The sequence below is a fragment of the Takifugu flavidus genome, chromosome 15 (genome assembly GCF_003711565.1).
Source record: "Takifugu flavidus isolate HTHZ2018 chromosome 15, ASM371156v2, whole genome shotgun sequence".
NCBI lineage: Eukaryota > Metazoa > Chordata > Actinopteri > Tetraodontiformes > Tetraodontidae > Takifugu > Takifugu flavidus.
This window is the reverse complement of record NC_079534.1, coordinates 11,950,708-11,965,856: the sequence shown is the minus strand read 5'-3', so window position 1 is coordinate 11,965,856 and position 15,149 is coordinate 11,950,708. Positions and strand designations below refer to the sequence as shown.

The 15,149-nt window shown below is 43.0% G+C and overlaps 1 protein-coding gene across 1 annotated transcript in view; it reads right to left on the bottom strand.

Annotated features, from left to right (window-relative positions):
- Positions 1-6,944: 6,944 nt before the first annotated feature.
- The window catches only part of LOC130538836 (collagen alpha-1(XI) chain-like), a 57,671-nt gene continuing 49,466 nt past the window's right edge, over positions 6,945-15,149 (bottom strand). The window contains exons 55-67 of the mRNA XM_057056773.1: positions 14,771-14,824; positions 13,342-13,449; positions 13,162-13,215; positions 12,688-12,741; positions 11,978-12,085; positions 11,514-11,567; positions 11,382-11,417; positions 11,246-11,299; positions 10,678-10,930; positions 9,561-9,673; positions 9,359-9,427; positions 8,920-9,153; positions 6,945-8,479 (exon numbers count right to left, since the gene is read on the bottom strand). Of these exons, the coding sequence (XP_056912753.1) occupies positions 8,333-8,479; positions 8,920-9,153; positions 9,359-9,427; positions 9,561-9,673; positions 10,678-10,930; positions 11,246-11,299; positions 11,382-11,417; positions 11,514-11,567; positions 11,978-12,085; positions 12,688-12,741; positions 13,162-13,215; positions 13,342-13,449; positions 14,771-14,824 (1,338 nt within the window). The 3' untranslated portion in view covers positions 6,945-8,332. The remainder of the gene's footprint in view (positions 8,480-8,919; positions 9,154-9,358; positions 9,428-9,560; positions 9,674-10,677; positions 10,931-11,245; positions 11,300-11,381; positions 11,418-11,513; positions 11,568-11,977; positions 12,086-12,687; positions 12,742-13,161; positions 13,216-13,341; positions 13,450-14,770; positions 14,825-15,149) is intronic.

Here is a 15,149-nt window from a genome sequence, read left to right as displayed (position 1 = left end):
GTTGTATAGTGTATTTTTGTGTGTGTTTCTGTGCTCTGTGCCTCTCCTCTCCTCTCCTCTCTCCTCTCCTCTCCTCCTCTCCTCTCTCCTCTCCTCTCCTCTCCTCTCCTCTCCTCTCCCTCTCCCTCTCCCTCTCCCTCTCCCTCTCCCTCTCCTCTCTCTCTCTCTCTCTCCTCTCTCTCTCTCTCTCTCCTCTCTCTCCTCTCCTCTCCTCTCTCTCTCCTCTCCCTCTCTCTTTACCCAGCCGGCCATCAGCAGGAGGGTCCCCCTACATGAGCCTGGTCCTGCTCAAGGTTTCTTCCTGTTAAAGGGGAGTTTTTCCTTGCCACTGTTGCTTGTCTGGGGTTAGGCCCTGGGATTCTGGAAAGCGCCTTGAAACAATTTTGATTGTATAAGACGCTATATAAATAAAGATTGATTGATTGATTGATTATTTCTCCAATAGGTGTAGCAGACAAGGGCAATGGATCATTTTGAGAAACCATTTTCATTAGTTGATAGCTGTGCTTGGTTAAGCTAAAGTCAACATCTGTCATTTGTCTTGAGTATTTACCCAAAAGGGGTCTTCCATTCATCTATTTATCATATGATGCTGGAGCCGACCCCAGCTGTCACTGGATGGGTGGGGATACACCTTGGACAGGTCACCAGTCCATCACAGGACACACATCTTTCACTGACACCCTCACACCAAGTGGCAAATTACAGTTTGGAATCCACCTAATGTGGAGGTTCTTGGGGTTCCTCCTCTTTGGGAAGAAACTGGAAACCAACACAGACACAGCACCCCCCTAAAGTGATCACCCAATATAAATAGTAATTTCTTTTGTGCCAATTTTAATTTCAGCAAGATTTACATTCGCATTTGTGAATTGAATCAGTCAGAAATATGCATGAGAGTCTATTCTGTATTATGTGAGAAATATTATCCATTCTAGCAAAAATTATCTTCAATTATCTTCATCTTCTTCTTTAGAGAACTCGAAGAAACACGTCAGATACGCACATCAAAAGCTCTCCGAAATAAACAGAAAGCTTAAACCTGCAGCTTATCAACTTGCAATACTTTTGTATTATTGGGGGAAATTACTCCTTAAATAGAGAAAACACTCATTCATTAGCAAGACTTCATTACTGCACTGATATTTAAAGTCTGTCAAATTACTGAGCAAATGACACAAATCTGAGTGTGGTATTGTGCTGTTGTAATGCTCCTCTTTTGCCAGGGCTATTACTCACGCCCCCACCATTTGACACAATATCTTCAGATAATTGATACAAGGTATTAAATAATGTGTGACACCCTCATTATGTATACAAATAGGATTCACAGCCATGAAAGCATTTCCATTTCCTTTCCTTTTGTTCTTCTAACTTGAGCTGAGATGATGATGATGATGATGATGATGATGATGATGATGATGATGATGATGATGACGATGATGATGATGATGATGATGGCACATTTTTTGACTGATGGTAATTTTGAACAATTGTAGTTTTGCAGCAATGTGCCCTTTTTTTTAAAAGTGCCATGGATAGTGTTCATTTTCTTCCCTTTTCTTTTCTTTTCTTTTTTTTTTAAATAAGCAAAGCTACATTTCAATCAACGGGGTACAACAAATAATTGTCATGTTCCAGAAACCAGTTTGAAATAATCTGAGCTTTGTGAGATGGTGCAGGCTGCAGCCTTGAAACGATGCTCCATAAGGGGCAAAGAAAATATCCCCCTACCTGAAATCAAGACTCATCAGACCAGCAAAGTTTATTTTGGTGAGTCTGTGAATCGTAGCCTCACTTTCCTGTTCTTAGCTGACAGGAGGGGCCCCTGGCCTGGTCCCTGCTGCTGGAGCCCATCTTCTTCAAGGTTCCAAATGTTCTTCAGAGATGGGGTTCTACATCCCTTAGTTGGAACCAGTGGTAACTGTTGCCTTTCTATGAGCTGGAACCAGTGTGCCCATTCTCCTCTGCCTCACTGGGTAGCTTCTCTTATTGGGTCCATTCTCTGTAAAGTCTACAGATGGTTGTGTGTGATAATCCCAGTAGAGCAGCAGTTTCTGAAACACTCGGCCCAGTCCGTCTGGCACCAACAGCCAGTCATGTTCACAGTCACTTAATGCCTGAACGCTGATTAGCTATTATGTTAAAACATTTTTTAATTAGACACCTGTTGTTTGGTTAGGCAGTCAAACTTAACTCAAATGTATAAAATGAAAATATTAAAAATGAAAAAAAATAATCATCATCATGCATAAAACACACCCAATTTTATATCAAATAAAACATAATTTTCAAAAACCAAAACAAAATAAGTCACTCACCAATTATTTATTAGTTTACTGCATACTGCTTGTTTGTTCGAGCGTATAATTTTCGCTCTTACATTTTGTTGTTTTTGTCAGAAAATGTGTTACATTTGCAGCAAGTTATTCTCTTTAGCGCCCCCTGTGGTCACATACGGTATATTCATATATTATGCGTGGGAAATTCCAACTAGTATACCAAAGGACAGTAAACTATTTCCCTTATGGTCTGATGTTACCTCCATTACATTCAGGAAACATTTTACACTTTGATAGCCAGTGTTTCGACGGACACATAGAACGTAGGAGAAGATATCTAATTCCTGCCGTGTGTCAGGTGAATGGAGAGGGTTTAGCTTCAGATGTGTTGTGGTGGGTAGACAGTTTTATGCTCCGGTTGCATCTCTGGACCCACACATCTGCACAGTCTGCAGCAGGTTGGGACGAGATGAAGAGTTGGGTGATGAAGAAGAGTACCTGCTGTACCTTTGGAGTGCTTCCCAACGCAGTCTGAACAGGGAATACTTAGACTCAAAGGGTGTTTGGTGGAAGGAGAGTTTCTTAGAGTACATGAACAAAAGCTTTTCGGGGGCTATGATCTGCATTTCCAATGAGACTCGCTGCAGGGATAACAGTGGCTGCTGCTTAATTTTTTTTGGCCTGATCCGGTCAGAGCTGTTCATCACATTTGATGTACCCACCAGTGTATTTGACAGTTCAAAAACACTCCCGAGCTGCAATATATGATTAATTAATTAAAGCAGCCGTTCCGTGGAGAAAAAACCAATAGAAAATGAGTAGCTATAGACATTCTAGGGCACTGCAGCTGTTTTTAATAAAAAAAATATTGATATTTTAAAAATATTAAGTAAAATCCGACGCCAGTCAATCAAACACATTTAATGTTCCTGTATAAACAGCTCAAAGTCAGGCCGTTCTTTCCTTTATCCAGGAGTGTGTACTAACTCTGCTATGAAGATGTTCTGCTCTGCTCCCCTCATCTGAGCAAAATTCAGAGGTTAGTCTAAAAGAAATAAATGACATAACTGTTCTTGACAACATATTTAACTCTTGACTTCTAATTTTTACTGTTCGTATTCTATTCAATAAATTTGTGTTATGTCGAGCTGTTGTTTTCTCAAAAAATGCTTAAAATATAGACACAGATATGCTTTACTGAGGAACTTTTTTCAGTTTGCTGCAATATGCTAATGAAGTAAACTAACTGCATCCTGTCATAGCTCAAATTAAGCTGGGCAGATTTAAAATCATTCTTTTATGAAATAAAGCAGCCACAGTGAGACATGAAAGCTCTGTCAAAACATGCTGAAAGGTGAACACTCTGGAATAAAGACGGTGAAGATAATGCTACTGTGGAATAGACTGGCCATATGAAGACAGATTTTGTTGGCTAGATTAATAAATGAAGCATAATGAATGTGGTGATGGGAGTCAGCCTATCTTGGATTTCATGGTGGGAGTTTTTCAGTTTCACAGTCCCGATCCAGTGACATTTGGAAATGTCTTATCCTCTTGAATGTGATTGGCTCTCCCTGATAGTCCTGGGCCAGCTCAAACTGTCTTGTTCTCTGGCTTTAATTTGCTGTGCTGCAGGGTTCAGCCCTACACGACCCCAGAAAGGATTAAAAGAGCAAAGAAATAGTGCAGAACTTAAGAGTTGCGCATGGAACTGGTCTCAGACGTGACTGCAAGTCAGTTGGACAGAAACATTTAGACACGTCAATTGAAGTGATGCCACCCACCCTGCTGTGATTAAACAAGTTCTGGGAGGTTTAAAGAAAGGGGGGACTTTAACGCTCTCATTGGAATGCAGTCTTGTACAACCTTTCTTGTTTGCTGCCTTGTTTCTGTGACAGTCGGTGTCTAACCAGCTCCGAGAGTGAGGCTCTGACTGCCGGTGGTGGAAAACAAAAGCTTTATTGTGTATTGAATCAACGGAGAAGAAGGCTGAGAGGTGTGGCAGAACGAGGCACACTTTGAGACATAAAGGCATAAACGTAGTACAAGCACATATTAATCACCAGAACTAGCTTCTGAAACAACCTAGTAAGCCTTGGGCCTGGTACCACTGTAAATGCAGAGACATTCTGGCAGCTGCCCGCAGAGACATGCAGTGTAGTTAAGATGCCCCTGATTGCTCCTCAATGACCTGCAGCTGTATCTAGTGGGATCCACAGGCTACCCCTCCAGCCTCTGCTCCTGAAACACAAGGAGAAAACAAAGCAATCAAGTTGGGATCTAAAATACGCTTGCATAAAATCCAGCAGCTCTCCTCCAGACCGCACCCCTCCCAGTCTACAAGATGTTGGAAGCTGTGACCCGCTGCTCTGGGATGCGCTGGAGCGATAAGTTCACTGAAAGATACTTTCAGATAGGTTTGAGTAAAGAAACATGACAGATGGTGTCAATGTTCAGGAATGGTGGTAATTCTAACCTGAATGTTGTGGGGTTGATCACCTTGTCCACCATAAACAGTCTGATGAATCGAGGGGAGCGGTTCCGAGAGTTTGTCAAACCTGCTGACCAGGTCTGTAGTCTGGTGTTGCAGAGAACAATTCAGCCAGGCACATATTCCTGACCCAAACCTCCTTGATACACCTGAGGTGCTCCTGAACAGTAGGGACAGCTACCTCCTCTTCCTGAACTGGAAACACAGGTCGTTGGAAACCCTTAGCTGCCATGAATGGTGACATACCGAGCAGGTATGCACGCATGCACGCACACACACAAATGCACAGGAATACATATTCAGAGCCATTTTCTACAGGATCCAAACATAATGGAGCTCATGAAATTCAATATTTCTGTGTATGCTGAACTCATGTAGGGAGTGATGAGCGTGGGCTAGGAAAAAGATCTGTTTGTGCAAGTGGAACCAGAGGTGTGTGCGTTGGTTTGAATGATGTTGATATGATAAGATTCCAGCTACACCGGCCCTAATATGTAATATAGCTGTTTTTCCTTTGTGTTCTGCTTTTGGTTACAGCAACAACAACTGCAATTTTTAATTGAAAAACAAAGTTTAGCAACAGTGACGACTCTAAAGACGGCAAGATTCACACACCTTTCTGCAACTATGGGAACAAAAGGCATTCTCCTACATTGTGTATTTTCATTGCAGAAGTTTGCTGTAGATACATTTAGAGATTAGCCCTGGAGTTGTCAAAATCGGTATTTTGCATAAAAAACACCTTTCTCCAGATTATATTTGCCGTCTGCTGAAACCATCTGTGCTGTGAAAGCTTGACAACCATGGCAGCATGTTTGGTGGTGGTTGATAGTTTGCCGTGATACCATAATAACACTTACTTATTCCTCTGCAAAGAATGCCTGCAGCCTATCAAAGACTAGATTTGGAGCAGTGACAGTAAAATCATCTTGTCACGGCGAAGTGTGCTGCTTCTGCAAACACTCTTGCAGACCGAACACACACCTCCCACACCCCTTCTGCAGGACTACGTGTGTTGTTTGAGGAATATATGAGTCCGGCCTTCGTATATAATCTGTGGAGGGCACTGTGTTTGTCTCAAATGTGGCTTTTATAAAAAAAAAACTAAAAAAAATCCGGGGTTTGGACACAATCTTGCCTTGCTGGCGTCTTTTCCAGCCGCTCAGTATGATCCCCTGCTGTCATGACAGTTTCACCCTGTTCTTCATTTATCAAATATCCAATTAAACTGTTGCGATGACGTCCACCAATGTTAGACTAACTATACATCTGTGCCATCCGAACAGCAATTCCATGGCTGCAGTCTGCCCCCCCAGCGTGACTGAAATTCTCTCTCCTCACTTCTGTGGAGCTGCCATCTATCTTTATTAACAATGGCTGAGAGCACGGACAATCCAATTCTCACACTGGAGTGATCCTTGGAGGCCCGTGGGATAGGAATTTCTCCAGTACCAGTGCAAACATTAGTGATGTGTCTTATGATGGACGTTGGCTTCATTCTCACTTCGGACTCAGTGGAAACGGTGGTCAAAGGTTTCTGCCTTGCACTATCCATTCACACACTATATTTCAGGCTCTAACAGATGATTGACCATGTCTGATTGAAACTGTCGATTGATTTCCTGGGAAGGATGTAGTTCTGTTCCGCATCAGCGCCGAAATTGTCCAGACTCTCAGGCAAATCTGCTGGGGTCTGAGCCCCCAAGACCAGCTCCTCTTCATGCCCTTCTGCTTTTAATCCTTTTGTTTTTCATCTGTTAGAGATTCACTGACTTTCCTTCAACACTCCCAGTATCGGGGGAATGGGGGGGGGGGGGGGGGGTCATTTTAAACATCATAAGAATGTCGGGACTGTTAACTGCCTCACTCTTAACTTACTTGCCAGTAATGATCAGAGCTGTGACTCTGTCATGTAGCAACCAGTAGCATCAATTTTGACAAAAAAAAGGGTTTTCTAATGATTTGCAGTGACAGTGTTTAATGAACGGCCCCTATTCGAACATCTTCAATATCTCCAAAAAGCGCCACTGCAGAGTGACACGTCACATCAATATATGACCCGTCACAGCGCCAATCGGTGAGTCGGGAGTCTAAATATGTGAAGGAGAGGTTCAATTATCGGCTGGCCCTGCCCACATATGACCTGCAAGTGAATGCAAGAGATTGCAGTGTGCATTTGGCAAAGCACCAAGCATTTATTTCAGTTGCACATATATATGTTGTAAACATACTATAATTACACAGGTCTGAAAGCGGCTCTGAAGTCTGCGCCGCCGTAGCCTAAAGCTAAAGCGGACGAGATGCAAACAGATCTTGATCAAAGTCAAATCTGAGTCAGAGGAATTCACAGGAGTCAAGCCCCTGCACCCCAAACACTCCAGATCATGCTAATCGTGAATAATCATGCGGATTATGTGAAAACTGGTTAGTACAACACGGTGAGGAGTCAAGGTGAGAGCGATAATTCTTCAGATATTTTTGCAAGGCAGACATTCAACCCAACATGTTTCAGAATCCAGTTTTAATATTTTTGAGTGGCACATGAAAACATCTGTTCACTGTTACAGAAAGAGAAAATCAACAGGGCTCTGATTGTGAATAAAATAATTAAAAAAATGCCTCCACAAATGATGATTGAATATCAAGATATGAACAAAAATGGAGACTCAAATATGCCCACATGTTAAGAAACTGAGGTACACATTAAAGCCCTTCTCTACTCTTTTTATATTACTATCTTATTTTATTATGCCTTAATATCCTGACAGTCTTTTATGCCCTGAAGGAAAAAAAAGGTTTATAAACTTAATACTAATGTGTTTCAGTTTAATCTGCTTTTTAAACCACAAATATTGAAAGTTATGTTAATTAAAAAAGAAAAGCCCTTTCAGATTGGAATGCAATCCAAAGTATATTTCCTAACAAATGTTTTCTCCACCATCAAATATATTTCATGACTTTTTCATAGCTTGCCAAATATTGATTTCAACCTAAAGAGCTGGGACACATGCATCTCTTTTTATGAGCGGAGTCAAAAAGAAACACTATTGTACAAAATAATAATAATAATAAAAATAATAATTACAGTTTCATTAAAATGCACTTAGGCTTTTTTTGTTTTGTTTTTAGCACCTTGATTGTTTTGTGACTCTTCACAAAGGCACCTCTGTGGTTGTATTCAGAGCAGCACCAAGAGCATCCAGAGGGACGAGGTGGGTGGAGGGGGGTGGGGGGAGGGTGGGGTGGGGGTGTTCAGGTTGACTGGATCCTCTCTGTCCAGCACGGCTCCACATGCCCTTCTTCCTGATCTCACTCCCGTTACTTCTCGTAAGGTAAAGTCACGTGATTCTGGCCCTACAAGGGCGAGGAGTAATTTCCCCTGACCAGCGCTTTCATGACAGGGCCTGGGGGGGCACTCTTCGTCTACCGTCTTCTCCGTAGATACGTTTTTTCTTTTTTTCTTGGTGGGGGTTGGGGAGGCAAAGGTGGTTGGATCTCAGCATGTGGGAGTCAATATCGACCCTCTGACCCTGTCCTTCAGCGGGGAGCCGGGGCGCGTCTAACCGAGGAAGCAGACGGAGCCGACCTCAAAGCCGAACCTCTGGTTGGATTCCCCAAAGTCATTCAGCATGACATCAATGATGGGCAACTGGTCGATGCGGGGAGTGTTGATCTCCATCACCGTCTTTGAATAACCCTGCTTCAGCTGCAGACACAAAAGGACAGACGCCGTTAATGTGGCGAAACCTGAGGGAAAAACCACGGGTCCGCCACCTCGAAGACGGAATAATCAATGGACCAGTGAGCGCTTTACTTTCTGTACATTTATCCATGTATTAAAAGCTGGATCAAAAACAAATGCATGTGTACAATTTGAAGTAAAAATGAAATTGAGTAGAACTAAGTTTTTTTAAAGAGCTAAATCATCTTGCTAAAAAGGTGCGCTCTAGTTTCCAGAGTGATTGCAACCATCACTTTAGATCCAACCCACAGCATTTATTTCTTTAAAAACAAATCAGAATTTTCTGATCCCATAATTCCTCTTGTCTAAACACTCTTCCGTTCTGGCTACATATTGATGAGGATTAATTGGATTTGTCGGGATTTAGTGGAAAAAGCTGCAAACGGTGCGGTTTGAGAGATTACCGAGCAGCCGTCCGTCAGCGGCTTGACGTAGGGGTTATTGTCGTACGACAGCTCCTCGTCGTTAGAGCCCAGGAAGCGCAGCGCCTTGTCGTAACTGTCAGCCTTGGCGTCGTACCACGCCACCGACTGATGGCAAATATAGGTGAAGTTCTGCCGCGCCGCCGAGCTCAGGAGCTTCAGGAAGGTCATCTGCACCAAGGTGATGGTTTTGTCTTCTACATCCACGTAGTTCAACTGGGAGAAAGAGCGCCAAGGAGCACAGGAAACAACACGGGGTAAAAGAGGAATGGAATTAAGAGAGGAGAGACAGGAGGAAAGGTGATTGGTCGGAGTGTTATCGCATGTGACACAAGGTTTGAACACGATGGGAATGTCTGCAGGGTAAGAATAGGAAAAATAGAGGAAATGATGATTACAAAAATTATTTTAGGTGACTTACAATTTTGCCACGCTTGAATTCACTGAACCAAGAACCTGGACTTTCCTTCGGCCAGTTGGATATTCTAACCTACATGCAGAAACAAAAGGAGAAATAAGTGAACGAGATCCTGCGCCGCGTTGATATCAGAGCGCCACGTCAGCGGTGACGCGTTTAAAACGCCGTTTAAATCATGAGATTGTTACAGTAACGCCTTTCTTACCCCCGCAGATTTTTTATCCGGGTAGATGCAAGTTTCTCCACCTGCGGTGAAGTTGCAGAACACTTTGATGGCGTCTCCTGTGCAGCCTTGATTTGGATCAATCCAGTATTCGCCTGGGAGACGGAAACAAGTGAGAAACACAGCTGCTGAGGTGGAATCAGGACGGCTTTGGCCTTCCTGCTACTGAATGCTAAAAAGAGTTTTGTTCCTGCCAATTAGTTCAGTTGGCAATTAGAATGAAACGAAACTCCTGTGCGAACAAACATTTGATGGTTCAAGGTTACTCAAATATTGAAAATGCTTCTTTCATGGAACGGCATTAGAGATTCTCGTTGATGTTATTTTTTCAGAACTCGATTGTAATTCCAGAGGAGTCACTTTTTTTACCTCTATGAACATCTCACAAGCCGGCTCGTTACTAGTTTTAGATGCTTAATTTATGTCCATAAACAAACGCTTTGCAGAATTATAGATGTGCAAGTTCCAACTCAGTTCACACTAAATGTCAAAAGTTCCGTTTTTTTAATTTTCAAACAGAGTTCTCACCTTGCCTTGACCTGCATTTGTTCTAATAACTGTTTGGAAGCTTGTTTTCATCATCAGGAGGTGTTTTACCCCCCTTTTGTCTTCACATCAAATCCATATCAAACCACATTTAGGTTAGCGTGGGGGAAAAAAGGCTGTTGTAGAGACTTAAAGGATGCAAGGCTGCTCATCTAAATGGATCCTGACACTTTTAATAATATTCTGCCCTTTCCGGCTTTAACGTGTGATTGATGCTAATGTGTGTCAACAGCGCCACATGTAAATAAGCGCGCCAGTTTCCATAAACACTTATGCGGAGTTGATCAGGCCTGAGTGGCAGCTGCTGTTTTGTTTTTTAAATGGCTCCGTCGTCCTCCAAAATTATGACATGGCAGCTTCTGAGTAGCCTGAGAGGCAGATTCACTCTTTGCTATTTCCAAATCTGGAGCATGTGGTAAAATTTGGAGTTGGCTCACTCAGAAACTTCTGCGGAGCCAAAAGCGTTGGAATAAAGTCCGTAACGGGTGGAATATTCCTGATGTTACTGGTAATAAAGTTCAATGTGACAATTATGACAAACTCTCCAACGTACCATCTGGATAGTCGGGCTGGCTCAGGTGCAGGTCATTGCAGGTCCTGGCAGGATTGTCCTGGGTACCCAAGGGGAACTTCATGCGCTCGATGTCCTGTTTGAGGTTGTTGAGTGACCCAAAGACGTCCTCCATTCCCTCCATCACCATGCCGTAGTCGGCCTCAGCCTCGGCTCCCTGCATGTCAGCCTGCCGTCTGGCTCTTTTGTTAGAGAGCTGGAAGGGTAGCGGCTGGATCATGTCTCCAGGGGGACCCTACGACACAGAGGACATGGTCCAACATGCTATCGCTGAGTGGTTTCTGAATCAGTAGCAGATAAATCTTCTTTTTAATGCTTTGTTTTTATTCTGCTCTAACCTTTAGAACCAAGAAAAAATGGAAACATTAAGGACAAAAACTGAAAAAAACATATTTGTCTTGATTTCACCGGATCGATTTGAGTTCAATCAAATCGTAATGCATTCCCACAAATATTGAAAAGCAGAGTAAGTGCAAAGCAGGACAGCCCAGTGGGACAGTCGTGTTGTAGTCAATGATGTCTGCATTGATATACATATACGTATACATACCGGGGCTCCAGGAGCTCCAACCAGTCCAGGGTCTCCCTTTTGACCTTGTGCACCCTGACAACAAACAAAAATAAAAAAAATTAAATTAAATAAATCATTAATGTACAAGTAATAACGCTGATGAACCCGGACTCACGTTTGAGCCTTTGGAACCTTTCTGTCCTAAGGAGCCCTGGTGATATAAACAAAAACACAAGTTTGAGTTGAAACAGTTGAAAAAATTTAAAAAGTTGGACCAATTCATGTTTAAGTAACATGTGAAACTTACAGGAAGTCCAGGTGGCCCAGGAGGGCCCAGAGGACCTTGGGAGCCCCCAGCACCCTTTAAAAAACAATTGATGAGCAGTTAAAAATATCATCATACGATGTCCTCTTTATCATTCATCAATATCAATCCTATGTGTGGTTAGAATATATATGTATATAAAGGTAAAGCATTTATAATCTAGAGTTTGTTGTCTCGCTATCTGCGTGAAATATAAAATTGCTTTCAGATATCTATACATTCAGTCATAAAAACCCATTCAGCCATACTTTACAATATTTTGATTCCAAATGAGATACATGAAATTCCATTTCTGTCACCCGTGACAATATGGAGACTTTAACCTTCCAGAGAACTCAGTTTTGTTCACATATACATTTATGCAGGGCGGCTACTGAGAGATTCCTATTCTTATAAGGTAAATATCCTGGGTTTTGTTTGCATTTTAATAAAAAAAAAAGACTTACAGAGTCACCCTTGCCACCAGCATTACCCTGAGGTCCAGGCAAACCTCTGTCTCCCTTCTCTCCAGGCTCACCCGGGGGTCCGATCAGGCCAATTAAACCTGGATGACCCTGAGGTGGGCAGAGGAGACAAACAGTCAGCAGCGAGAAATGAGACGAGGAGACGGGAATCCAGCCAGAGTGAAACAATATTTGCACTCATTATGAAGCTGACAAATATGAATCACATCGACTTTTCCTTTATTTTGCCTTCATTTGTCATCAGTAGAAAACGAAGGCCGTTACTTAAAGTGAAAGGAAGAAGAAAAAAACAACAACAGTGAAGGGTTTATGCTCAAAGTCTGGCCAGCTCCCCTCAGCGGCGCCTTATTCCCGACAATAAATAATTATTGTGTTTATTGTGGTTGTCATATTTAACAATAGTCTGTCTCAGCACCTGCTGCCTTACAGAGTTATGACCATCTGCTTCTGGCTTCACGCTGGCACTGAACCAATGACCATTAGAAGGATGACATGACCGGTCCTATACATATTCATTCAGTGCATTAAATCAGAGTGAGAGCTCCTCACAGAGGCTTTTCTCCCTCTCTCTGAGAGAGAACGGAGCCAAAGACAGAGGCGACGTTTGCGCAGGGCTCCTGATAAGGCACATTTGCAGATATGAGAAATACAAAATAAAACCGTTTGCGATTAGCATCGTAATAACTCCTTGCCTTCTCTCCCTTGGATCCAGAGTCACCTTTCATACCGGGAAGTCCGGGAGGTCCCTGCGGAGGAAAAAGAATCAGATTGTTATGGATTTGAAAGGAATTTGCATCATTTTATTTTTCATAAATCTCCGCATTCATGAATATTCATCCTGCGGCGGCAGCGCGGCTGATGAAGGTTTAATTAATTACGACAAACACGATTCACTGATTATTATTCATGTTTTTTTTTGCTCCAGCAAACCTAAATTGACCGACCAAGCTGATCAGGTGCTTTCATTTAATGACACAGACGTGCAGGAGTTCAAAGAGCTGGAGACCGTGTGTGTCCTTTTGGTTTCTAAACCGAATATTGATCTGTAATTAGTTGCAGATTACTTTCCTACACACTCAATGGATCACTTGCAAGGCTGAAATCATTTTCCAGCAGGGCCATGCCCAAACAACATTCAGCTTGATTTATGAACTTCGTATTCTTACGAGAGGTCCAGGAGGGCCGTCTTGACCAGACGCACCAGGAAGTCCTTGTTCACCCTGAAAATATATAATTTTTTAAAAACAACATGAGTTAGCTGAGAGTTCGGAGGCATACTGAGGAAATAGCTTTGACATTTGGGTTCATTCCCATGCAGTAGGTACATCTAAGGACAGAGTACTCACAACAGGACCAGGTATTCCACGCAGTCCCTCAGGACCGCTCTTTCCAGGAGGTCCCTGAGGTCCAACAGGCCCAGTTTTTCCAACAGGCCCCTCTGCTCCAGCTTCTCCCTGTCAAACAGCCCCAAGAGCACATTTACTCCCTTTCCCAAAGTGTAATTTATCAACAGAAAACGAAGAAGCAATCAAAATGGAAGTTCTATTCGCCCCGTTTGGTCTGACATAGTCTAGACATAGCTTTTCATCGTCATCATCATCATCAAAAAGCCGAGACTTTCCTTTATATTCAAAGCAACTTGCGTCAGCGTTTGATGTGTCGCAAAGATTTCCTTTCACAACATCTCAAACGAGAACGACGTCCAAAACAGATCGAATGTCCCCAGATCTCATCTGTTGTCTCAGAGCAGAACCAGCAGGTTTCTGCGCATTGAAGTCCCGCGGACGTCGAATCCACTCGGCACACAGAGGAACGGGATTCAGATTTTCCTGACAGCCAATTAGTCCTCGATCTGACACCTTAGCATCACGGCGCCGGCTTTGTCTTGTCGCTGTCAAATCACAGCTAATCCTTCGGTGTGAACAGAATGCGGACTTTTGTGACTTGGCGTGCCACGTCCAGACACACTCGTTCAGGTGCGTCTCCTCTCTGTTCATCACTTTCTCTGGAACAAACATCATTTTAGCGGAGACGGTTTTCCCGCATCGCGCCCATTTCACAATGATCCTCTCGTAGCCACAGAGCTTCCGCCGCTGAGAGACTCCATTCAACAACTCTACAAATCGACTTGATCTAAGGTACACCTCCGCAGCCCTCGGCAGAATATTAGAGGTGTTTGAGTTGCTGTTGCTTTCCAAACCATCTGCGGGGTATCTGCTGTCATGGAAACTTCTGTGAGTTTCGTTGTAATGTCTTTAGGCAGGAAAGTTCAGCGTTTTCAGTATTTATGAAACCAGAGCGACAGGTTTGAATTTTTCATGCGGCTTGAAAGAGTCTCTCTGGAGCCGTTGGGCTTATATCCTCTGCAGGTTCTACACGGTGGAGCCATTTCCAGTGCAAAGCTACATGGCCGACATGACATTCGCTCGACCTTGACGGTGCGTCCTGCTGTCGGTTGGGCTGTGATTATGTATAGTCCACTTCTCGGGGGGGTAAGCCAAGAAAGCTGCAACATTAGTGCAACATCAGGCTGGTAGAGAAATATGGGGGATGAATGTGGAGGTAGGAGGTTGTTTTTTGATATTAGTTTTTGTGGGGAAGTTCATGTTTTTGGGGGTTTTTTTTAACTCAAATGCACAGAATGGAATGCAAAAATCTGAAACATGCATTAAGACTCCATATGTGTGGATAACAAAATGTTAAATTTAATATCTCTGAGTTTTAGCAGCAGCCACTGCAACCTGCTGGCTACTAGCACTCGTACTGGCAACTCACCTTTGACCCCTTCTCTCCTTGTCTGCCCTCTTTACCCGCTGGACCAACAGATCCCTAAAAAAAGCAACGCAGGTACAATTAAATACGATAACATGCAGTTAAATTCTGCGCCTAACCTTAAGCATATTCGAAGGAACCTGTTTTTTTAATACTCTTTGAACTGGAAAATATCAGAAAGTTCCTGACACAAAGCAGAACATATTAGCTGAAACGCAGCGACCTTGAGCTCTGTTCAAGAGGGAAATGGTCGTGCGGGCGCTAGACAACATCAGTGTTTGCAAATTGCCCCACATTTCAAACACACTGAGCTAAAAGCACGTCAGGATTTTCTCCAAACAGCCTCTGGTCAGAACCTTGTAAGTGGGCTGTCATCTGCCAT